Source organism: Anguilla anguilla, chromosome 2 (genome assembly GCF_013347855.1).
Source record: "Anguilla anguilla isolate fAngAng1 chromosome 2, fAngAng1.pri, whole genome shotgun sequence".
NCBI lineage: Eukaryota > Metazoa > Chordata > Actinopteri > Anguilliformes > Anguillidae > Anguilla > Anguilla anguilla.
Genome location: NC_049202.1, coordinates 66,869,726 through 66,896,618, shown reverse-complemented (window position 1 = coordinate 66,896,618; position 26,893 = coordinate 66,869,726). Strand labels below are relative to the sequence as shown.

The 26,893-nt window shown below is 44.8% G+C and overlaps 1 protein-coding gene across 1 annotated transcript; it reads left to right on the top strand.

Annotated features, from left to right (window-relative positions):
- The first annotated feature begins 1,599 nt into the window (after positions 1 to 1,599).
- ldlrb (low density lipoprotein receptor b) lies at positions 1,600 to 17,430 on the top strand. Its single transcript, XM_035406852.1, has 18 exons — positions 1,600 to 1,911; positions 7,434 to 7,556; positions 7,818 to 7,940; positions 8,937 to 9,314; positions 9,550 to 9,672; positions 9,778 to 9,900; positions 10,142 to 10,261; positions 10,653 to 10,781; positions 11,092 to 11,263; positions 11,389 to 11,616; positions 11,842 to 11,960; positions 12,383 to 12,522; positions 13,045 to 13,186; positions 13,391 to 13,543; positions 13,863 to 14,255; positions 14,506 to 14,568; positions 14,735 to 14,898; positions 15,045 to 17,430. The coding sequence occupies exons 1-18, from the start codon at positions 1,830 to 1,832 to the stop codon at positions 15,078 to 15,080; spliced, it is 2,811 nt and encodes a 936-aa protein (XP_035262743.1). The 5' UTR covers positions 1,600 to 1,829; the 3' UTR covers positions 15,081 to 17,430.
- The last annotated feature ends 9,463 nt before the right edge of the window (positions 17,431 to 26,893 follow it).

Below are 26,893 nucleotides of genomic sequence, written 5' to 3'. Positions count from 1 at the left end.
GAAATCCATTGAAATACGAGTTCAAATCATACAATGCTATAGGATGCAATAGTGTAGAGACGACTCCAGGATGCTGGCCTTATAGGCAAAGTTGAAGAGAAAAAGCCACTTCTGAAACTGGCCCAATTGTTTTCAGCTGCACTTAATATAATGTGGCACTTTCTAGTACCAAACTGGCACTTCAGCATGAATAAGGATGAGGTAACACAGTGTGCAGTGTGCTGGAGTAATAGCTGCTGAAAATGGGGAATGCAATCATATGTAAAGTCTAAATAAATAAAAAAACAGTTATTTCAGGCAGTAATAGTAATTTGTAACATCATCAGTGTCTTGGCTGTATTCTTTGATCAATTTAATGCTATCTTGATGAGTAAAAGTATCAATTTCTTTCAAAACCATAAAAAAATTTCAGTGATTCCAAACTTTTGAATGGTAGTATGTGTGTGTATGTATATATATATATATATATATATATATATATATATATATATAGAGAGAGAGAGAGGTAGAGATAGGTGTGTGTGTGTGTGTGCGTGTAGCCTTCTTTGAAAACATTGAATATCTTGTTGATGTGCCGCCGATGCTGAAAACCCGGGTTCAAGGCTACAAGTTCATTTGCTGCTCTTTGCCCACTGTTTTTAAAAGCCTCTGTGTGAAGTTTAGTCTGAGCCTGATTTCTCTGAAGGCAATCCAATGGTCAACTGTCTCCCAAGAGCACATGGGGACAGCTAGACTTTGATCCCAAAAAGTGTTCACTATATATGTTTATGGGCCACGGGGTTGCCATAAAAAAAAAATAAAAAAAAATTTGATTTTTTGGGGGGGAGAAAGAAACAATTTGATAACAATCTGTTGTAATAATCCCCTGCTTTTTTTCTTTGTGCAGGTGATGACATTTGTTCATAATTAAATTTTATTGTTAAGCTCCAGTGTTTCAGTTACTCTGGTTTTTGATTTCTTATTTGAAGTGTTGCAAGCTTTATTTTATCTTCAGAATTTGTTACTTCCTGTTATTGTGCCCCTGGATGTACACTTTAACACACACGGATGCAGAATCAATATTAGCTATGTGGGAACTGGTCTCTGAAACACTACGTGTACATAAAAATGTAAACACCGCCATTTCACAAGGCGTTCCCTCGCTGCGCACACGCTCAAAAGCAAGACACATCACAGGAGCAAAGTGGATAGCTGATGCCCTGGGATGAAGGCTTCCTGGAGTGGAATTTGGTCAAGATTCTTGGAAACATCTGCACTTCGGCACCAATCATTTTGCTACTCCCCCCTTCTCACATTCTTTGGGTTTATTTTTTTATTTTCTGCTATGATTTACATGCACCCCTGGCGGGAGGGCTCCCTTGACAGAGCCCAGACCCCTGAAAGCTACTGTGTCTCAACATGCACGCCCTCCCCACACACCTTAACACACCCACCCCACACCCCTCGGCAACCCAAACATTAGCACCCCCCAAACACCACACACACCCCAACTTGTTATGCTTTATGAAACTCCGCCCCAGGAGTACTACAATTCAAAATCACGCCACTCTATAAATCCCGCCCACAATGTTACCACATTGAAATGCTCCGGTTTGTTTTCAATTCCTGAACTCACATTGGCGCTTCCAACGCAAGAGCACGCTGTGCGTACTTTCAGCACCCATTAGCCTATGAGATAGCCTAAAAATTGTCTCACGTTCTAGGCAATATAAGCTCCCCTTTAAAATAGTTACTACTGCGCTACACGTACAAATTACCAAGTGATTAAGGAGCCACTTAAATAAATAACTTTACTCAAAACAGAAGGGTGCCAAGAAGATAGCGAGGAGATGCTGATAACAAATCGGCTGCAGAGTGTGCAACTGTCCTTATGTTGCTTGGTCTTCCTGCTCAGCTATTTTGTTCAATCACGTAAGTTATTGTATGTATGTAAGTATGCAAGTTGTATTTTGTGTGTATTTCTATATATATAGCTTTAAAAAACTGCTGTTATAGCATTTTTCTAGATGTCCATTTTTCAGCAAGACTTCCCCGCTTTTATTATTATTATTATTATTATTATTATTAGTATTATAAGCATTCAATAATGTGCATTATTTTATGAGACCCTTTGCTAGATTTATATATGTTTTTGCACCAACGAATGCAACACATAGCTATTCTCTTTTCTTTTATTCAAAAATGATACCATAGGTATTTTCACACAGAACTACAGTATCATATAAGATAATATCTGAGTGTATTTTCTGTATAGATTTTTAACAAGATAAAATAAATGTAATGCCATAGTCATTCGCCTTTTGTGAACTGGCGGTCCTGCTTTTAACCATATGCTTCACTTTCTGATGTGAAAGCGCCTGTCCTTGAACGAACCTATAGGAGGGGTTTGGGAGCGAAGGGGTGTTTACTTTACGGGCGGGATAATCTAGCCACGTCGAACCCGTTTGACTTTTCCCTGTCATTGCGTTTGATTGTCGAAGTATTCGAAATGTCTTGAAAGTGATTTGTTTCCATTAAACGGCTAAATTTATTTATGTCGTCCCCGCGGTGAGGTACAGTTTCCTACCAACCTGCACAGCTGCGCCTCATCGTAAACTGCATTTGTTTCACTTATGTGTTGTATGAATGGGTCTTGCCTCCCTAGTTTATGATAAGCTGTCCCACAACTGAACGTCTAATACAGGGGCCAATCAGAATAGGCAATGTGTTAAATCGCTGGATGACGTCACGCATGTTTCAGGTTTCCAGTGGCGGTGGCGGTGGCCGTGACCGTGGGTGTTCCTGGAAAGCAAGTTCGAAAATACGTTTTAAAAAAGGGTTGGGTTCAGAGCTGAGTAGTGGAAATGCTATTGGTTTATTTCACTAATGAACGATTCATTTAGACGTCTCCCCCTAATTTTGCTGTTGCGAGCAGAAATGATCAAAGACAAATGTATTTGTGTGATTGTAGATTACGCGAACGTAAAGATAGCAATTATGGAGCTATATCATAGCTGACTAGCCAACTCAGCACAGTCCTTTCGTGCTTCTCTACCTGCTAAACGCTTAGTATTTTATGAATGTAAAACATCATGGTGTACTGTGCTCGTCAGTGTCTCTTCAGCTGTTTGACAATGAAAGGAGAAAGGCGACAGTTGGCAAAGCGACACGTGTGTGGGGTTGGATGAATGCACGCAAAGTCGATGCATTCTAGAATAAGTCATATCAATAACGGAAACGCTGCACATACCGTGTCGTTATACATTAACCAGTTTGCTCTGCAATTCGTACAGGCGCTGTTACATAGGTCGCTGTAAATAAGCACGCCTTACTCTTGTCAGTCAATTCATAAATGTCAGTAGGCTGCAGTACAGAGGTCATTATTTATTTATTTATTTATTTATTTATTTATTTATTTATTTATTTATTTATTTATTTAAGTCAGTGGCTACTTTTAAAAGTGCTTTTACAGTCGCCCACTTTCTGGCAGTAATGCGGTGCTGTCCTTTTGATGTTCATGGTAATTACTTTGAAGTTAATACAACATTTAGGTACAGAAACACTGATCGTCATTACCCAGATAAGAGCTGCATTGTTTTTACTTTGTGTAGCAACAACAACAAAACGGTGTATATCTCACCACTGTGAAAATATAAAAGTGTTATGTATTGTAATTGTAACCAACCCTTTCATGTTTTAAGATTGATATGGTGGTGGAACTGCTTATAGAAAGAAACTGTGAGGGAGGCTGTGATAGTGTAAAATTTCAAATTGTGATATTTTTAAATCATTACACTAACTTCACTTGTCAGCGATGAGCCTGTGGGTGCTCAAAGGCAGATTTGCAATAGTCTAGGTATGAATGAACACTATGTATGAATGGCAGCTGTGGACAGGGATGTCAAACAATCCACCAGATGCGTACGGCGCTATAACGTAATTCGGTCTTGTGAGGTCGAAATGGCGGTCACTCCAGTGTTCCATGTGCTGCAGAAGTGAGGATTGTTTAACTTGTCATAACCAATGGAGTGCTTTTGCACCGTAGATTATGTTGTATACACAGCATACATTTACTTTTATGCTGTGTATACAGTATAAATCATGATTGTCTCTCTGAAACATATACAGAGTAATCATGTCCACAATCATGTCTATGAACGTGCCCTCCATGAGTCTACCTCCTTGTCACTAGCTGGAATCTAGAACATAAGCACATATAATAACGGTGAATTTCCAACACATCACTGCAGTGGACTGATTTAAGGACAGGTTTCATATGGAATGATGCGTTCTTCTGTTATCCTTACACACAGAGGTGGGTAACCCGGCTTCAAAGAGTGAAAAGACTGACCGTGTATTTGCTCCACCAACATGCACTAAACCAGCTGATTACAGTAATTGGTTCTCCTATTGTGCTGAAGAGTTATGCTAATTAGAATCAGCTAGTTTAGTGCATGGTGGTGGAGCAAATACATGGTCAGTCTTTTTACTCTTTGAAGCCGGGTTACCCACCTCTGCTTACACATAGTGTACGTCCAATAGGAAAGTGTGCTTTCTCAACAGATAGTAGGAGTTTGAGGACTGTGGGTTTACCGTAACAGTTATTCAACCTTTAACAGTAACATCACAACATGAACAGCTCCCGTTCCGTATTTCCTGTCTCCGCTGTGGGGCTAATCGATAAAGCACACAGGGCCTGCGAAGGCGATAACGTCTGGGAATAACATGCTTGTTTGCGTTGCCACGTTCCTCCTTTTCTCTGTTAATATGTAAGCAAAATTGGACTCCCACCCGTGATAAGAGCCCCTGCTGCAAGAGTTTGTAAGTGGAGGCAGCTTGTTAAGTGCTTCTGGTGAGCCTTTTTTTGACAGCTTCTCGAGTGCAAAGTACCATAGAGTACAAATAAGTGAAATTATGTAAACAAAGCAGATGCCCCCCCCTCTTATGTAGGTCAAAACAGTAAACCCGTTGATCTGACAATGGCTTTATTTACAGTCCTGTCCTACAGGAATGAAGGAAAATGAGTGCGATTAATCTGAACCGCTACACAAGCATGCTCTCTGTGGGCCGGAGAGCTCAGCAGTAAAACAAAGCCTGTTTGGGTTGAGCGGTGGCGAGGGGGGTTGGGACCTGACCCGGCATAACTCATCCCACGGCAGCGAATGAATAAGCCGTTGAAAAATAAAAAAAGGGGGTGACGGAGGCCCGCCTGTGCGTCTGGTTTCGCTGCTCCTGGCGCGGTATATCTGTCGGCTCGTCTTGGCGCGGAAAGCACGCCTGCTTCCAGGAGCGAGCGGGGAGCGCTCCTAGGAAGACCCGGATACGAGGAAAGGCTTTTTCCAAGAACACGCTGTTGGCAGAGTGCCCCTGTTCAGCTCCGGGGCCGAGGCTCCGAGCTCTCTGCGCACGGCCGTGTTTTAATAGTAGGGGGCATCCGAGGGGAGCGTAAACGCACGGCTGTCCTGAACTTGGATGTCCCACATCTCCTTTTACAGTAGCTGGGAATTGCCGTGGCGTGCGTGCGGAGAATGTGCAGCGTATCCCAGCCGGGCCGTTTCTGTACAGAGTGCGAGGGTTGAAGCGACATAAATTGTAGTTAAATGCCTTCCTGTGTGGCAGCAGAGACACATTTTGACACTTTTAAGGAGTGCGCTTTCTGAACCCGGGCTACTTTCTTAAATCACCGGCCTTTGGAGGGGAATCTGAGGATTTGTCAAGTGTATTCAGAGAGGGCGTGCCATGACAAGCGAATGAATTGTCGCTAAATGAGTGACTGTGCTGATGAGGCAGCCATTGTGGCCAAAGAACAGGGGGATTTTGGATGTGAAGCCTGTGGTCACATGGTCTCTGTACCATGGGAACAAGACGGCAGCATTGTCAGGGCCATTATCTCATTAGAAAGACACAGTTGGGTCCTGTCTGTTCTCATTGCCATCTTTGAACAAGGCAAAAGTTAAACCAGATGGATTTTCAGCTATAAATCACATACCTCTAAATTAAGTCTTTCTGATTAAATAGTCATAATTCATAATTAGATTGAATTTTCTCCTGTTTGGCCAAGCTCACTGTTTATCTGTAATTAGAATTTCCATGGAGAGGCCATTAGACATTAGCTAAATTAATTGTGTTGTTTGCAACCCATGATGAAAAAATTGTGACAGCCCCGTTGAAAGTGAAATCTATTTTTACAGAGCCGTTTTGTCTCTGAAGATACACCAAAGGCAACTAGTCAAGTTGTTTTAACTCTCAGAATGACATATTGTGACATTATGGAAATTTCAATGACCCCTCCCTAGCCAAGGGCCTTACAGGGTTATGTTATATTTGCAGTATTGTGGGAACCGTGCTTAACTATTGGTACAGTATCAAGTTTTGAAAGTTCTGTAGTGTGTTGGTACAGCCCCATCGTCATGGTTTGTATCCCTGTTGGTCCCTTGTCATGCGGAATTCCTCTGGATCCAATCAGCAACTTGTGGGGTGACTATAGAACTCCTCCTCGTAAAGAAACAGTTGGCCTATTTATGTCTTCCATGTCCTGAAGGTGAAACATAATTACAAAATAGAAGGAATGGAATTCTTTTAATGACAGAGGATTTGTGGTTACTCACTGCTTGGGGATCCCGCTCGGGTGTGGAATTTCAAGCAATCCCACCTCTCGGTTTGTGGAGCTCCAAGCATGTGCAGAAGATTATTTGGTCACGGGGAAGCTTTTAGTTACATTTTCTAGCTCCTAATTTTACTTGGACGCTCACAATTGCACAAGCCTCGTCACTGGCTCTGTCCCCAAAACTCTTTGACAAACCAGTTTTGTGTGTTGGTTTTTTTTACCCACTAATATTTACTCACCACAGAGATTTGCCAGCTAATGAATTTGTATATTATAAATGGTGACCTGTAATGTTTGAACAGTGTCAGGAAGATCTCTTATGAACAACCTTTGCAGGTGTCAAAGAGACATTTCAGACAGATCCGCCCCAACTAACAACAGAAAGTATCAATGGGGAAGGAAGAATGTTGCAAAGCAGATGTCTCCTGTCCAATCCTCATCCTTAGCCTGAGGCATAACTGCTACTCTCACTATCTCATGATCTTGGTCTGTGACACACAAATGAACACTTCTGGATGCCAGATTTATCTTCTACACACACACTGCTGTGTGATAATCATTTTTATTTTACATTTATTAAACCAGGAAGGTCACACAGAATTTTTTTTCCTCTCTTTTACATTTTGTCATAATCGGTGTATTGTTGGTGCATTTGTTAGTGTTGATAACATAAAATGTCAACTCACTGACCGTTCTGTGAGTTGCATTCCGTGTAAAATGTGACATCAGTTGACTCTGCCAATCCACAAGCCAGAGGAAAAAAGCAGTTGAGAGCTCAGAACCATCTGGGTGCATCTGTCGTTTTGTAACCGCGGTTCCTAATCGTGTGTGGGATGTCCCGACGCAGATGCGTCATCCTGCAGGTTGAGGCAGTTCCAGTGCGGGAACGGGAAGTGCATCACGTCGAGCTGGGTGTGCGACGATGCCGACGACTGCGGCGACGGCACTGACGAGCTGCCCGCCACGTGCTGTGAGTACCGATGCCTGAGGCCCTCGCCGTTCTGAAGTCCCAAACCGCCACGCGTACTTGAGGAAATGGCAGAAGGAGGCAGTCGACGGCACTTTTAATTGGTTACCTCTGCAAGCACAGATCGGAGCCACTGTTTAAGATCTGAACAGGGGCTCAGATCGTTGATCTTAAGATCAGAGATCTTTTTTTGTTGTTGTCTCCAGTTACTGAGGAGTTGGGTGCTAACAGGCAGCTTCCCTCGCCCTGTTTGTGTTTCCTCAGTGGCTAGGACCTGCAGGCCCACGGAGTTCAGCTGCGGAGGCCGGCTGAACCGCTGCGTGCCCAACGGCTGGCGCTGTGACGGCAAGCCCGACTGCGAGAACGGGGCGGACGAGGAGAGCTGCGGTGAGCCACACCCTCCACCTGACCCACTCTCCACCCGACCTCTACCTTACCTACCCTCTACCCAACCTATACCTTAACTACAGTCAATACTACATGCCATCCACCCAACGTATACCTAGACCTCTATCCTACATGCCATCCACCCAGCCTCTACCTACCCTCTATCCTGCCAACCATCCACCCAACCTCTGCCTATCCTCTATCATACCTACCATCCACCCAACCTCTACCTACCTACTATCATACCTACCATCCACCCAACCTCTACCTACCTACTATCATACCTACCATCCACCCAACCTCTACATACCCTCTATCCTACCTACCATCAACTCAACCTCTGCCTATCCTCTATCCTACCTACCATCCACCCAACCTCTACCTACCCTCTATCCTACCTACCATCAACTCAACCTCTGCCTATCCTCTATCCTACCTACCATCCACCCAACCTCTACCTACCCTCTATCCTACCTACCATCCACCCAACCTCTACCTACCTACTATCATACCTACCATCCACCCAACCTCTGCCTATCTTTTATCCTACCTACCATTCACCCAAGATATACATAGACTTCTATCCTACATACCATTCACCCAACCTCTACCTACCCACTACCTAGCCTACCATCCACGCAACCTCTGCTATCCTCTATCCTACCTACCATCCACCCAACCTATACCTTACCTACCCTCAATCCTGTGCCCTCCACCCAAACTCTACATTACCTACCCTCTATCATACCTCCCAACCACTCACTCTATTCTACCACCCGCCCACCCTCCCTCTATCTCAACCTTACTCATCTTCCAGCATTCAGCATCCATTCACCCTCCACCTTACCCACTATTCATCCATCTTCCACCTGTTGTATCCTCCACCCACCCTCCACCTTCTCTACCTTCAAACTTACGTCTGCAGCCATGTGTAATTCCCTGGGTACATGCACCCATTGGGGCTTCATTCTCCATCTCCCGCTCACTGTCTTCCAGAGCCCAAGAAGTGCACAGACGATGAGTTCCTGTGTAAGAACGGGCAGTGCGTGTCCCTCTCCTTCGTGTGTGACGACGAAGCTGACTGCCTGGACGGCAGCGATGAGGACTCTTGCCCCGCCTCCACCTGCAGCTCCACGTCCTTCCGGTGCAACAACTCGCAGTGCGTGCCGCGCCTGTGGGCCTGCGACGGAGACATCGACTGTTCGGACGGCTCGGACGAGTGGCCGCAGAACTGCCAGGGAAAAGCCCCGCCCACCCGCACCAGGGTCTGCTCCCCGCAGGAGTTTCACTGTGGCAGCGGGGAGTGCATCCACGCCAGCTGGCAGTGTGACGGAGGGGAGGACTGCAATGACCACTCCGATGAGGCCAACTGCAGTGAGTACCGGAGGTCACTTCCTGTCAGAGCCTTTTAAACCCTGGAAACCCTTGTGCGGGTTGTGTCTCTCGCTCTCCCTCTCTCTTGCTCTTTTCCTCTCTCTTGCTCTCTCTCCCTCTCTCTCCCCCCCCAAATTTGTTTGTTTTAAAGGCATTCCAAGCATACGTGTACATTTATGTTGCTATGTACATCAATCAGTGTCTAACTCTCTCTCTCCCGCCTTGCTGGTTTTAGGCTACCCCACTTGCCGCCCGGACGAGTTCCAGTGTAGCGATGGCACCTGTATCCATGGCAGCCGACAGTGTGACCTCATGCACGACTGCAGGGACTTGAGCGACGAGCTGGGCTGTGCCCTAGGTGAGACCCGCTGATTTCATCTGTTGATCCGCCTCATCTTCCTCCTCTGTGCCCTCCCTCCCTCACTCTCCCCTCTTCTTCCTTTCCCCCCCCCCCCGCGTGCAGCGAGAGTGTGCGAGGGCCCCACTCGGTTCAAGTGCCGCAACGGAGAGTGCATCACCATGGACCAGGTGTGCAACAGGAGGCGTGACTGCAGAGACTGGTCCGACGAGCCCCTCAAAGACTGCGGTGAGAGGAGCCCCAGTCCCTCCACAGACCCCTGGGGAAAACAACACTGCATGTGGAAAATAACACTGAGCCAGCAAAAATCAGTCAGGAAAATATAACCTATTTCCCTAAAGGCCTGAAGTGAGTGGCACAGTTTTGGTAGTGTAGCGGTGTGGAATGTTGAGTCATTAGCCTTATACTGTAATAAAAAATGGATGTTAAGGATAGTGATTGTGAGCTGGCTTTGCTTGTCTGTCTGCAGCTACCAACGAGTGCCTGGTCAATAATGGTGGCTGCTCTCATATCTGTAAGGACCTGAAGATTGGCTTTGAGTGTCTTTGTCCTGCTGGCTTCAACCTGGTGGACAATAAACGATGTGAAGGTGAGGTCTCTAAGCAACAGTACAAAGACTAGCTGATCGAGGCATGGGACAGAGATCTCTTCTGTCAATCATTTGATATATTTTACGACATTAACTTAAACAGGAACATTAACTTAAACAGTTAGCTGACTTATTTGTATACCGCAGAAAGATTGCCATAAAATGTGATACTGAACGTTACATACAATGAGCAGTGTCCCTGGCATACCTTCCTGCTTAGCCTATCCACAGTGCCTTACACAACTAAATAGCTTTTACTTGTCATCCCTTCATATGGTTGCAGCCTACTGAGTTTCTCAGCAGTTGCACTGCTGTCACCCCCGTCTCTGGTGTCGCGTCCACAGTCACAGGGATCTTATCGTTACCTGTGTCTGGGGTTTGTTCCCCGCAGACATTGACGAATGTGCTGATCCGGAAGCCTGCAGCCAGATCTGCGTCAACCTGGAGGGCAGCTACAAGTGCATCTGTGGAGATGGCTACCAGCTGGACCCCATGACCAAAGCCTGCAAGCTGATAGATGGTATGTGTGGGGCGGGGCACGTGTGGCCCTCGCAGATGTCCTGCTGGCTGAGGCATAGGGGTAGAGAGGCAGGGTGGCTGAGTCGCTCAAGTGCTGCTGATCTCTGTGTCTCACAAAGCAGTAAGAAGAGTAACTCTCTGTTCCGCAGAATCTGCCAAGCAGTTCAACCGCAGCCTGTCCTCCATCAGATCTCCAGATCTTTTCTTTTATATGAAATCCTAGCAGTGATTGAGGTCAAACGTTTCCACGCTTTGCTCCGTCTCGCTCTGTCTCAAGTGCCCATCGTCTTTTTGTCTCTCCTGTCTTTCAGTGGACGTCCCTTACCTCTTCTTCACCAACCGCCACGAGGTGAGGAGGATGACCCTGGACCGCAGGGAGTACACGCGCTTCATCCAGCGCCTGAAGAACGTGGTAGCTCTGGACATGGACATCCCCACAAACAAGGTCTACTGGTCTGACCTGACACAGAAGAAGATCTATAGGTGAGAGGGCATGTATGTGTGTGTATGTGTCTGTCTGTGTGTGTGTGTGTGTGTGTGTGTGCGTTTGCGTGCGTGTGCATGTGTGTATATTCCCTGAAGTTAACCCTGCGCTTCCCTCACCTCAGCACCCACATGGACACGGCCAACGACCCCTCCTTCCACAACACCATAATTGACACCGACGTCGGAGCGGCAGAGGGCATAGCTGTCGACTGGATCCACGGCAACATCTACTGGACGGACAGCATATTCGGCACCATCTCTGTGGCGAGCTCGGACGGAACGCGCCGCAAGACGCTTGTCAAGCAGGGCCTGGCCAAGCCCCGTGCCATCGTGGTGGACCCAGAGCACAAGTGAGTACAAGTGACACACCGGCACGAAGACAGGAATGCAAGTCAAGAAAATCACATGAACAGCAGTAAATGAGTGTTTGGCTTCGACAGTTAAGGAAATGCTGTTGCTGTTGAGGACAGCCTCCATTGTTCCTTGACAATTACTTGAGTGCTAAGTGCCGGAGTTGCTCTTTGAGGGTTTACCTGATGACCAGTGTGCTTCACTGTCTTCTGTTCTTTCCACAGCTTCATGTACTGGACTGACTGGGGCGACCCTGCCAAGATTGAGAAGGGAGGGCTGAATGGAGCTGACCGCACCCCACTGGTGACGGACAACATCGTGTGGCCTAACGGCATCACCTTGGGTATGCGGCTACAATCATCTGTGCTAAGGCCCCTCACTGCTGGAATATGAGTATAAACACACACTGCGATATCAGTGAGACTGTGTGTTTCTTTTAAGCAGAAAAGATATGGATTCTTGGCAACTGATATTATAATATACAAGCCAGTGATGGAACGAGAGTGGAAAACAAAGACTATCTACTTCAACCCTGTGTAGTTAGGTTGGTTATAATGACTTACATCAAAGCCAGGTTCACTGCTCTATCTTGAATGATAAAAATCAATTAAAACTATTGATAGTGTTTTGTTGTGGTTCACCCCTGTGTTATTGCACAATTAAAGAGAACACCCACTCTAGATAGTTGTAGTTGTAGTTGTACAGGCCTAGTTTTATGAATGGGTGTGGAACAGTGTGACATTGACCTGCTCTCCCCCCATTCAGACATGATTAGCCAGCGGTTGTACTGGGTGGATTCCAAAATGCACACCCTCTCCAGCATTGGCGTTCAGGGGGAGGCCCGACACACGCTCATCTTCGACGAGCACAAGCTGGCGCACCCCCTCTCTCTTACCGTCTTCGAGGTGAGCGCAATTAGTCAGTCAGCTAGTCGGTCAATCGGCTAGTCGGTCAGTCTGTCAATCAATCAGTCAGCCAACCGGTCAGTCAGTCAGTAGGCCAGCCAGTCAGTAAGTTAGTCAGTCAGTCCATCAATCAGTCAGCCAGCCAGGCAGCCAGTTGCTTATGTGGGGGATAGAATGCTGGGAGATCCAGGCTTTCAGTGGCTTGAGTGAAGTGACAGAGATTTATGCTGGCAGGTGGAATTTGGGTCAGAGCACCCCCAAAGGCCCCCAGAGGCAGGAAGTGCCCCCCTGCCCTGACCGTAGAGGCTTTGAGGGGCTGAGGAGTTTAAATTCCTGTGTGCTGCTCCACTAATTGGTTTCAACTGTACTGGAGCTGTGGCTGTGTTTGCTCTAATCTGTGGCTTAGGGGCTGTGTACCCAGGGGCTGAACCTCCTGACTGCGCTGTTTGTTTTGAGGAGGGATTCACATATTTTTGTTATTCCTGTTACCCTTTGTGACGTGACCACTTCGACTTTTCAAAGGATACGGTGTTCTGGACAGACATTGGCAACAGCGCGATCCTCAGTGCTAATCGTCTGACAGGAAGTGACATCTCTGCATTGGTGGAGAACCTGGCATCCCCCGAGGATATTGTCCTGTACCACAACCACAAACAGCCTGCGGGTACGGAGCGCTGGACAGTTTCCACTACTGTTTGCAGACCAATGTCCATATATTGCAATTATTCAGCCACACAGATAAAGTGGACTAAACAAACTGTATCCGAACACATGACGAGGCATTGAGTAATGACGGTATTAAACCAATGGAACTGAATGCTTTTGGTAGATGAAGACTAGTGCTAACCTCCCCGATCTTTTATTTCAGGCAAGAACTGGTGCAAGGAGAGCAAGCTGGTCAACGGCGGCTGTGAGTTCCTGTGCCTTCCTGCCCCTCAGATCAACGCACACTCGCCCAAGTACACCTGTGCCTGTCCAGATCACCTGACGCTGGGCCCAGACATGAGGAAATGTGTTCCAGGTAGATACCTCCCCCACTGACCCTGTCCAAGGACACTCTGCTCTGAGCTTTGTCTCCCATTTCTACACAACACACACACACACACGCACACACACCACACACACGGGCGCACACGCACACACATCACACACACGCGCACGCACACACACCACACACATGCACACGCACACACACACACGCACACACACCACACACACGTGCGCACGCACACACGTGCGCACACACACCCACCCACGCGCACACACACACTCTCTCTCTCTCTCTCTCTGGTACATCAGGAAGACTGACACTGTCTTGACACTGTCCCCTTTCTAAATAGCTGTTGAAACCCCAGTGACTCCCGCTAAGCCCGATGCCCCGGCCACCACCCCCAAAGCACCAGTCAAGACCACGCCCAGAGCCCCAGCCAAGACCACACCCAAGACCCCAGCCAAGACCACACCCAGAACCCCAGCCGAGACCACACCCAGAACCCCAGCCAAGACCACCCCCAGAACCCCAGCCGAGACCACACCCAAGACCCCAGCCAAGACCACGCCCAACACACCAGCCAAGCCCACGCCCAACACACCAGCCAAGACCACACCCAAGCTACCAGACCGTGTCCCCACTACCACTGGCACCACTGCTGCCCCCACCACCACCCCTGCTGCACCCATGCCTCGCACTTATCCTGCCAACCCAGACACAACCCAGGTCACCCCACACCAAGGTACAAGCAGCCCCACTTTTTCACCACAAAAAAGAAACCTTTATTGTCACTCCTTTTCATGTGATCTCATGTCAGACATGCTGAACTGCTTTTGCTGGTCTTAGATACGTACATGAAGTGCTGCACATATGTCATATAATTTCTTTTTTATAATTCGTTTAGAGCTGGACTCACGTCAGTATGTTTGGCTCATGTTGAATACTGTTTTTTTACTAAAGCATAAATTATTTCTTGTGTTTCTTTTTTGAAGACAACCTGCACGATATTCCAGCCCAGTCTTCCCACACCACTCTGTACATTCTTCTGCCCATCGGTGAGTCATGGTGAATTATTCTCTAAATAAATGCACTGTACTGTCCACACTGTGTGCGAATTTGGCGTTCCTGTGCATGTGGGTAGATAATGAGTGTAGATTTACGAGTGACCTATGACCTTGCACCATGTGACTGATCATGTGCCGGCGGTCCCTCCCCATGCAGCTGCCCTGTGTCTGGTGGCCATTGGAGCTGTGCTGCTGTGGAGGCACTGGAAGCTGAAGAACACCGTCAGCATCAATTTTGTCAACCCTGTTTACCAGAAGACCACGGAGGACGAGGTGCACATCCGCAGGAACAACAGCCAGGAGGGCTATATCTACCCATCGGTGAGCCGCCGCTCTTGAGTTACCGGTGTGGGGGCGTCCTCGATAAAGACGCATGCCTGTGCAAGCTGGTACTGTGCTCTGGTGCCACAGCTCTTAACTCTCTCTCTCTCTCTCTCTCTCTCTCTCTCTCCCTCTCTCTTCTTCAGAGACAGATGGTTAGTCTGGATGAAGACATGCCATGACCTATCCTGAGAGAGACGGATAAAACAGATGAGAGAAAAACAAAATGGCGGGAGGATCGAGGTCGTGTTTTATGAGCTGTTTGTAGGGCCTTCTTATTCCACCTCATTTTGGGCTAGAAACTCAGATCCCTGCTTTTGTCATGTGACCTCTAAAATGGGAACCCACCAGAAGCCAAAAACCCATCTCCTGTAAAACAGAGAACAGCACCAGAAGAATATCAAAGTGGCACACCAGGACCAGAGGGCGGGCATCCACGTCTACTCTAACCTCCAATTCCCAAATCCACATTAGTGAGTTCAGAGGACTGCAAGCCAAAGACCAAGAAAACCACCCCTGTTTTCTTGCACCTCCGATGAGTATCTGGCAAAAGCAGGACTATCACAGAGCAGGACTATCACAGTCCACCTGTACTTGACGTTAGAATGCTGAACACTGTCAGCATTTCAATCATGGGTCATACTTGCAATGTGTTACTTTAACATTGACCTTTTCAGGCTAGTTTTTTTTAAATACCTGATTACAAATGGTGGATTTATTTTCATTATGTCGAATATTGTTAATATTGTGAGGTTGTAAATTATGTTTTTTTTTTGTTCTCTCACAGTAATTTGTCATATATTTCTAGGTTTTGTACATAGAATTTCTTGCACTATTTTTGGGATTTTGTGTTTAAAAAAGAACGTATTTTAGTGCTATACCCAGACATGTACTAATGAAAAATGATTGCACCGAATGAAAATGACTTGATAGTGAATGTAATAACCAGTATGTGAATATCGTGTTATAAAGAGAGCCAGCCGGTCACAGTTCGACGATGTCATCACTAACCCCTTATCGTCCACTTTGATACTGTGGCCTGTGCCAGAGGGCCTACTGCCCTTGGCAAGAGACCCAATGTTTATGTTTCGGTTATATATTAAGATATAGCAATTTGCGCAGATAAGATCTGCAGAATGATATGCAAAAGCCTTAAGAACAGAAGCCTCATTGCTTGTGAGTGTCACAAGGAAGTCATTTGATCTCAGGGATCAGGAACTCAAGCTGTCTCATTTCCGATCTCATTTCGTTTTTTCCTTCATTTCGTTTTCATCCGTCAGTCCCGGAAAGCAAACGCAAAGAGCTAAGAGTGACAGTGCGGCAGGCAACAGCGGGGCTGGTGCGCGCACCGTCAGACTGTCCGTCCACAAGTCCGCACATTCGGGTGACCCGAAGAGCACAAGGTGAAACTTGGTGCGCGTCCTTAATCACATATTTACAGAGCACGAGATTCATCCACTGCTCTTCTCTTAGAAACACTGCTCGTATTTCAATGTCGTCTTACGCGTTAGTGCATCTCAGGTATAGCACATGGTATAGTCTGGTATAGTAGACTCTAAACATTTCTATTGAAAATTCTCCTTTCCACCATCATTGTGGTCGTCCTCACAACAGAGTATAAAAAATAATGAATGAATGAATGAACTGAAAAGAGAGTTTCAAAATGGCTGATAAATGATAGTTGGGAAAGTGACATTCAGTGACATTTAACTTTTTTTTTCTTCTTTTTTTTGCGAATGTGTAAATTTTGTACATAAGTAACATTGTAAATACCACTCCTTCCTCCACTCTTTGGTTCCGTGGCCAAATCAGGCCTGTGCATTTTAAACTGCAGTTGTACATAAATCACAAACTCATTTATTTATTTCAAAATGTACACACCTTAAACAAATTTACAAAATACTGTTTTTGTCTCCAATTCACTTCTTTTTAGAATGTGCCCGACTTATCTGACCAGTTACCCTAAAATCCATGTCGTACATTCTAGTAATCAGGATTACGTTTGATATCTTTGCTGAGATGTCAGAATCCATCACCTCAGAGTACATAATTCCTCATTCTAGCGGTATTCTTTCATTTTATGTCCAATTTTCGTGTAAATTACGTCTGAGATATGTACTGTATATTAATAGCATAAACTTCGAAACTGCTCATGGAGAGCGGCTGTTCTCGGGCCAAGATTCCTGTTGTTGGTCTAATGCCTTAAGGTCTGGATTCTCAGTATAAAAAGGGCAGATCTAAGCAGATGTACTGTACTTAGAATTTAGCTATTTCTGCGAACACTTTTGTCCCCAGCAACTCACAAAAATGCATTCCGCGTGGTAAGCAAGCTCAGTGAGAGACGGGTACCGTCACACATATCTGTCGCTGTCAAGGTGCATGCCTCCAGACCTGTAGGGTGAAGGGAGAGAAGAACTAGTTGATTGTTTTTCGTTGCATTTTTAAAAAAAATCCTCATTTCAATTTCACTATTAATGGCTTTGTTAATATTTCTGATTCCTTGTGCATTCAAATAAAAACAAAAACACACTATTTCCTCATTGCATCCTGTGTGCTTGAATCTGTAGGCTTCGTGTAGCATGGCTGCGTTAAAAGAGATTGTATAATTCTGCTATTACTGCATTCCTATGAGGATGAAGCTAAAGCATCAGTTTCCACCGTGCAATCTGTCACAGTTACCTCATGGTGATGTTTCACATATGCAAAATACCTTTTAATTTCTGTTAGGTTGATGGACAAACAAATTCAAATCCAAAATATGTTCTGGACACCTGGTACCTCATGCACATATGGTGGCTCCCTGGCTGTACACAGTTGTATCAAACTGTCTGTGTTTGTTTTCTTCCCGTTTCTCTTTTTTCATAAAGATGGTTGAATTTTGAATTGTAAAGGATGTGGCCTCCCTTCCTGTCCTTTCCTTCCTTGTTTTTGTTGGAAAAGAAGAGCCGGGCTGGTTACAAGTTAGAAAAAGAGCAACATGTTATATTTATGTCTGTTCATCTTTCAGACTGCTTTCCTACTTTCTGCTTCCAGGAGTTTCAGTGGTAAATACACACACACACACACACACACACACACACACACACACACAGATGATGCTGTAGAAACCACAAAATATACATATTTACTGACGCTGAACATGTGTTGGCAAAATGGAAAAAGCGCTCTGCATCTTATAAATTTGTACATAGCCTTTGAGTGAGGCCAACCATATTGAGCTTGCGTGCCTCATTTATTTACCATGGATGATTCTGTTGCATTTTTCCACACACAGCTCCATTTATTGTAAGTACTGAGAGCACACTGGAAGTTAAAGAGAAGGAATTAGTGAGTAAATGCCTCTCTCCTTGGCACTTGAGCTGTTTAAGGGAGGAGGTGGTGGGTTTGTGATTATTCAGTAGCTGTTTTTTATTTGCATGGTATGCACTTTTTCAAATGAATTTAATTGAATGTCCAAAATTCTGCCAATATAGCTTTTTAAGTGGTACCATAGCATCCCCACTTTAAAACATATTTGTATTATTTTTTAATTTGATAATACATGTTTTAACTCGGTTTAATTCAAAATCGTGGGAAATATTTTATTATTATTCAAGTATTATTAGGTACACAGACACATAACAAGCCCAGTCTGCGCAAAAACAGACATATTTGTGTTGTCATAAGAAGTCATGTTTTGGGAAGTGAACAATTTAGTATCATGCCCACATGAGATTGCGTCATTTTTAAAACACAGCCAAGATAAAAAATTAGAATTTCAGCATTTCCACATTTAGACCACTTGCTCCAGATTTCTGTTTTAGCACATGGTCATGCTATTCTGACTATCTAGTACTTCAATTTGTATTCATATGGTGCTGTTTCCAGGAGGGGTGTGGCACAATTTGAAAAGTGACATTTTAAAGTCAAATCAATTCACAGTAGATTTGTGGCTGCATACCCATTAAATGATAATGATAATTACTATAAGGTAAGGCAAGTAATTAGTAACTGTACTTTATTAGATTATTGGCTTTTAACATCGACTGAAAAAAAAGAGAAGTTTAATGTGAATATGATGAATAGAAAGTGTTCACATAATGACAGAGTAAAACCCTTTCCTGCCATTTCAGAAGAGGCCTCATAGCTTCCACGCAGAAAAATGCTAAATTATCCAGCTAGATGGCTCAATTGCAGGCACACCCAAAACCAGCATCCTCATGCGGGCTGTTCTCTTCTCCTTCATAATTCAGACTAATAACAGTCCAGATATGACGCCAACATTACCTCAGAAACAGCTTTCTGGTTTACACAACACAAAGAGTTCAAAACCAGACAGCATCAAAAGAAGATTACAGGTGTCACTCATGTCCCTTGGCATTATATCTCTGGATTACCAAAAAAAAAGGTAAAATATCAGAATAAGAAGAAGCCCTTCAATGTACTAGTTGATGTAATTTCAAATTAAACACAATGGCTTATAAATGCTTCTAAAAGTAACAATTTAACTATATTTATATTTGATGTGTCCATACTGCCAAAAGACTGAGAGGGGGAAGGGACGAAACAGAAGAATGTAGAATGACTTTAGGAGTCTAGCTTCAGAGCCCAAGATTAGCTGAAGCCTACCAGCTGCTATCAGAGATCAGAATGCTTAGCATTATGGGCTCGCGGTGGGGAATTATACTTTTCATTGCTGCTTTGCAGTCACTGTTGTCCAGGACAACGGCTTGCATACTGGCAGTGGTATGGTTAAATCTACAACCACGTGGTTGACAGACCTCTTGCCTTCTGGGAAGATGCTTCCGTATAGATGCTAAATTTACCTGTGGAGTGCACACTGAATAAAGGGGTTACACTGAAAATGACGTGTGTTCTGCAACTGGCACCATGCTATATTAAGTAAAATAAGCTGACATGATAGTTTCAGTGTTTATTATCTCGTTTTGAGCGCAATGTTTTTGTCGTGCGTCTTGTGTGGGCACACCAAATCAAACTTGTGCGACACATTTTTTTTTCTTTTCTTTTGAAAACACAAGAAATCCTCTTCCCTGAACACTATACGTACCTGACACCTCAGACCAGCTTCTACAGTACATCTGGATGTTCCCGTTCACTATGTCTGACGGTAATAATGGATGAATAACAAAGCAATACATCAAAGTGGGAGAAAGGGTGGCGAGATGTACTAAAGAGCACCTCCAATGAGAAGAGAGGATGGGTCAAGACCGGAGACAAACCGCGGACAGAACGCGATTGCATCACTTTACATTTGCTTTGCATTGCCGCCATTCTTCTGGCACGTGTCCTCGCAGGTGAAAAACAAAAAGAGAGAGGGAACAGAAACACAGGGGGGGGCCTGAGGTAGCCCCTCGGAGACGGGCCGAGAGGCACACATCCGCACCGCGCTGTTTTGCCGGCGCAGCCTCCGCGGCCCCACGCCCTCCCCTCCCCCCCCCTCCCCCCCCTCGGCTCCTCTCGCCCCAGGGCTCCCAGGCAAAGTTCAGGGCCATTGCTGCTCGGGCAGAGGGAGGGTCAGCGGCAGGCCAATCACAGAGCCGCTGGAGCTTTTACATACCAGCTCCTGCTGGTGTGCAGTTCTTCCCATTCCAAGGTTCTTTCTTTTTTTGAAGATACCGGCGTTAAGAAATGTGCGTTAGACGATACCTCATTCCACGCAGCACGTGTTCGGAGACGTTCACGAATTCAGGATGAGTGATTGTACAATCGAAGCTGTGCGTGAGCGCGCAGGGACGCTTAAAATATTGCACACATACGTGGAATAATGACTAAGGGAAAACCAAAACATATAATTCTTTATGAATTAGCGGAGAATATAAATGATGGGACTCTAGGGACCGCATAAAGGAGGACCCCTTAGCAATAAGGAAACTCAGCGCTGTTATTTGCCGGATCCTCACTGCATCAGCATGGTGCTGTGTCAGGAGGAGGTGGGCATTCGGAGTCTTTGTTTACACACCAGCATGGGCTGACTGTGGGCCATGTTTGCAGTGCTCATTCCCAGATCATCATGCTTTTTCAAAATCTGGGGTCACGGCTTTGATGTGCTGTTATTCCAGCTATAACTTCCCAGCGTGACTGCACCCTTGTGCAGGGTACGTACCTCTGGAAATTTACTGCCAGGTACATGTGTTGAATGTGTAGAATGTGTGTTACACGTGTAATGCGTGTTGTTCTGGATAAGAACCAGGACAGAGTATGTCATGGCCAGAATGTACGCATAGGAGGAGATTAAGGGTGGGGGGGGGGGTGGCGGGAGATTTGATCACAAATCTCACCCCTGTTCCCCAGTAGCTAATCTCTCATCCTCCGTTTGCGCAATCGACCCCCTCCCCGGACCCACCCACCCACCCCACCCCAGTCCTTGATGACCCAATGTACTAAAACATCAAACTCAACCCATGACTATATGTTAGTTTCATCTGTTTTAATTGTATCGTCTTTTTTTGGTTTTTACATTTGTGTTGTCTTCTGTGGTTATTTGTTTATCATGTTCTGGACAGCTGAGTGCCTATAAAAGAAACTATATCAGTCCCAGAAAATCTTGTGTGTTAACTCAGGCATGTTGTCTTCAGACTCACTGAAAACCATGAGTTCCAGCTGCCACTGCATTGTCTCTCCATTCTGTTCCACACAGAAAGCAGTTTGCCAGGAGAACGACTCCTCATGACATGACTGAAGACCTAAAAAAAGTAATTACTGTTTTAAGCCATTCTGCCAAGACGTGCCGTGCCATCAGTTTATAGTGTTCATAGTGTTGCGTGCTTGTAGTCGGATGCATATCAATCCAGTTTCTCAGAGAAGCGGTAATATTGGATGCATTCAGAGATAGTTTGAATGGTCTCCATAACCATATGTCTTCACGAAGATATCATCATTTAAACAGCTCATTATCAGTATCGGAGTTGACTTAAAAGTTGCTCAAGGTTTCCAGCCATTAACACCAGATAAGCCACAGCCATTACTCTTCTGCTTGGAGGTGAACTTGGATTGAACTGGAATGTCTGTTTCTTATTATCTTTCAATTTAGATATCGAACAAAATTTACTTCCAACAATTAAACACAACAGTGGTTTTAGACAGAGAGAGCTCCATACCTTGCAGTCAATCATTATTCATACCAGAAAACATGTGCTCATTTTATTATTATTATTTTTTGAAGTCAAGGTGTGGGGGCAATATTTAGATTTTATTTCATCCAAATTTACAAGTTACTCAACATTTTCCGACCTTTCTAATAATGATACTTTCATAACCAATAAATTTGTTTTATTTGAGCGGATATAATTCAGCTCAGGTAATCGGGGGCTAAAGTATGAAATTAATGTATGTGAAGTAATTTTGACGGGGATGTAATTCCACAAGTGATGTTGAAAAATGAAAACATACTAGTTGAGCATACTAAATAAGGGACCTTCTGACCTTTTGGTGTTTGAGAACTCAACATTTTGGACTTCCATCAGTCCACCAAAAACCTACAGTATGAAAGCAACCACGGTGCATGTTATTCGGAATGCCAAACTGTTCCAAAGGACAGCAAACAAAATTGGGAATTCACAATTTTCCAGCCAGTGGAAATACAGTTTAGTTTTGCGTTGGGATTTGAATCGTGTGCTTACTGTAGCGGTCTACTCGCCAACATCATGCCTCTGGCTTCAAGTGAGCCAAAGGTGAGTTTGTTGTCAATCATGGCCTCACCATCTTAACATATAGAATGTCTCATGCACATGTACCCCCACTCCCCCCCCCCCCCCAAAATAAAATCTAAAAGTCTGGAATGCAGACACTACCCACTAAATGATTTAACAGGGATCAGGTGCTGTGTGATTTATAAAGTGGGTCACCATAACAACAGTGGGAGAAAAAAAAACTACCGCTGGCTATATTCCTCCAGACTTCCCTTGACCAAGCCATACATGACCGATGAGGAGATAACTGAGGGTTTCTTATGTCATTCATCCACCGTAACCAACGAACAGCGGGTCACTCGCCCTTTCCCAGAGCGACGAAGAAGCTGGAACACGAAACAAAAAACTACATTTGCAATGAACGTCGTCAGACTTCTGAAAGCCGCGGCAGCACAGGCGCAGACAGTTATTCTCGGGGTTCTGTGTAGCCGAGCTTTCCAGATGTGCGCTTTTACTCTGTGCGCTTTTACTCACGGCCAAAGCCATATGTGGAGGCCATCTCCTCTGTATTACGCTTTTAAATCTCGGGTCAGCTCTGCATGGGGAAACAATTGGGCCATGGGTTAGAGATGGCCAAGGCTTATGCTGATGTGTACATATCCTTGCCGTTTCCTGGAGCTTTAACGCGAGAAACTGATTCGCTCTTCAGGGTAAGGTTTTGTACGAAATACCGGTGTGCTGGCAAGCAGCTATATGCTTATGTACAAGACGTACGACGGATTACACCGTACATCACATAGAAAATAACAGTCATCAGCTCCTTACTCCCAGAAAAATAAACCAAACCCAAACATGAAATGATGGATGGGGGAGTCACTGTCATTAGGTCCTCCCCAAGCGTCATGTAATAGACAGGGTTAAGGTGCAGTGTTAATCTTTGAGGTTTTGGCGTGTGGTCAGAGTAGTAAAACCTGAAAGGCCGTCGTATGTGGGCGGATGTACATTCAGTAGCGCGGCTTTTTCCTAGAATGCGCCATGGGGAAAAGGGGGAGGTGAACTTGGCGGAGGTCGATGCACTGGCCGTAGTCCTGCTTTGCGGTCGGCTGCTTGATGGTACTGCGGGGCTGTTATTGTTTGGCAGAGACTTCCGACGGATACCTGATGAGAACCAGATGAATACAGAAAATGGCTGAATAAAGGCCATGCATTGTGGGTAGGGCTGGAAAGGGGACTGCACCACAGACGTGGAGGGTGTCAAGAAATTGTGATAGTAGCCAAAAGAACATAAAAATAACAAGTGTTTTTTACACAAAAAGATGGGTCATAAAAATGCAATGGTCAAACTACAGATCGCTGTATAATGGAGAAGTTGGTTCATAGCTCAAGCTTTATAGTGCAGGCAAAGGACCAGAGCAGTAACATTGTACTGTACTATTACTGTGACTTTTATAGACTCACTACATTACATTACAGGCATTTAGCAGACGGTCTTATCCAGAGCGACTTACACAACTTATTTACATTGCATCCATTTAAACAGCTGGATGTATACTGAAACAATTCAGGTTAAGTACCTTGCTCAAGGGTACAACGGCAGTGTCCTATCCAGGAATCGAACCTATGACCTTTCGGTTACAAGCCCAGTTCCTTACCTACTGTGCTACACTGCCATCCATCCACTAAAATGAGCTTTGGTTGAACATCATGGGTATATCTGTCACCACCCTAAGCATAATGCGGGGGGGTGGGGGGGGGGGGGGGGGGGGGTGGAGTGGATCAGGGAGTACACTGCACACATTTGATGAATGCATCCTGCATTGGATGGACTGGGATTGGAGGAAGTGTGGGGTAATTTTGAGGAAATATCTCTGTCCTCAGTATAGTATTATCTTATACATACAGAATCTGTCACTTGAACATAATGTCTCTCAACACATTAAGATACTTGTTGAGTAACTATATTGTAACACATTTTGCTTTTTTTTCTGTGTCGTTTAATTACATTTCATCGTGAACAATACACGAGTCCCCAAAAAGCACTCAAACAGAAACACCAGCCGCTGAACGAAATCTGAATGTCTTATACCCGTTTTTTTTTTTTTTTTATGGTAACGTGTCACTGAGGGCGAAACAGAAATGCACAGACTGAATCCGAACAATGCCTGCTATGTTCATGCCAAACAGGCCATTCACATGTACCTCCTCAATCACTTTTTGTTAAAGCCTAGTGCTGCAGTTTCCCATTATAAAAAATGCGGCATCCGACCACACAGTATCACACATATACATTTCTGGAGTATTACCACGCTTCAGCATAACCACCATTATGACCTAGGGCTAGCTATCCACGCATATTAATGTGATCATTTAAAAAAATTAGGTTATCTGTGAGCTCCGGATAGCTGAAATTGCAGACTGGAGCATCACATGTATTTTACCAATGCAGGCCGGGGTCAACATTCTTGTATTGAAGTTTTTAATACCGGCATGTTTGTTTGTAGGCACTTTTCTTTGTGACAAAGCTCGTCATAACAAGTCTCTGGACCTCTGAGCAAATATTTTCGGATGGGGAGACTCCGCTGGAGGTTGATGGGGCTCGTCAATCTTCCGCGGTCAGAGTCAAGGTTAATTCTTCGCTCCTGCTGGCGGGAGTGCAGGTGCTGTGGCGAGAGGGACGCCGGGATGCGGACGCGGCTCACAGGGGCCATTCCGTCTGGCTGAACAGCGCCACCTGTCTTCCTCACCACTGTACGGCGCCCCCAAAGCAGAGTGCAGGAGATCACAGGGATTCTTCTCACTCGTTCGCCTTCTTGTGACGATCGTCCTGCCCTTTAAAGCAGTAAACTGGGGTCCGCGGCCAGCCCAGGAGACCCGTGGCATGTAGCCACGGGGTCCGTGAAAAATTTTAGGCTACATTGTTCTGATAGATTGAAAAATAATTAATTAAATATACATTATATTTATAGAATCATATAATCATTTATTATAATCATACATTGTGAAATACGTTTCTCTTAATTTGTGTTTGTCTTTGCACATAGCCTATACAGGAGTGTGAAAAATAGGCCTAATATGACATTGTTAGTATGTGAGGGGCTCCATGAAATATTTTCTCCCGTAAAAAGGGGTCCTTGATGAAAAAAAAGTTTGAGAACCCCTGTTTCAACGAACCAGAGGCTGAAAGGAGCTCCAGCAATTCCTTGGGTCTTTCAGCTGTGGAGTGAATTGCATCTCTGGCCTTGTAAATAAAAATAACTTGCCATACCCTTACCCTACTGTCACCTGTCACAGCAGTCCAGGTCATAACCATTAATAGACATTTCGTGTTGGGTGTCAGCCAAGAATTTTGTTACATTAAATGTCTTTGACTCTTTCCCGTGCTGTGTGGCCTTGGGTGCACTTGAAGCTCACCCAGATTTTTTGCGAAGATGATAACCACGTCAAAGCCTGTAGAAAGCACTTCCAAAGATGAGTTGGTAGAAGATGACATTTTTGTGTTAGCAGCTGACCTCCTGTCTGGTCAGAAAAGATACCAGAAAGTAGTCAGTGCTGAATGATTTACAAAGACAATGAGAACTAGGAATGTCTTCTACAAACGAGGAGCAGTTTTCCTCACGGGTGGTGTTGAATATTTCCACTTTATTCAAATAATATAGATGTCATCACATACCACATAGAATATAATGCTGAACACACCTGTATTTGTCAGTGTCTATATCTAGTTGTCTACTGTATGTACAATTCACACAGCATAGAATCCTTGCTATATCTTTAAATTGGTATAACAATATAATGTGACATTAGAACAGTGACAGCTGACCTCGAGGACACGCAGACTGATCATTTAAAATGAATGCCCTAAAAGGACACCATGCACATGAGAGATTCGTGCGTGTCACAATTGTTCTGCTCAAAAATGAATAACTTTGACAACATTATTCAAGCGAAAAAAGATCGCCCGTTCAAGACAACATAGTCAGGAGCGCCCCCTTGTGTGTGTCTCAAAAAAGACGGCGCATTGTAAGGTAAAAGTATAAGGGACCGGTATTCATTAAGTTGTTAAATGAAATCGTGAAATAAAAGTAATGTACGTCTTGAGCCAGGATAATTATCTAATAACGTTTAGAATGGTCTTCATATAATCTAACACGACATATTTTCTCACCAATGTACAGTTTTTCGTGCTGTATTTTATGCTATGGTGAAACACGATGCAAATGATCTGAACAAGCCAAGACGTTTTACGGACATTAAAGATAAATTCTACGTGAAATACTACAAGAAAACCAGCACAGAAGCGCAGTCTTGCTGTCCGTTCATACAAAGGGCTGACACACTGCACTCTTCAACGCCACCTCCAGACGGAC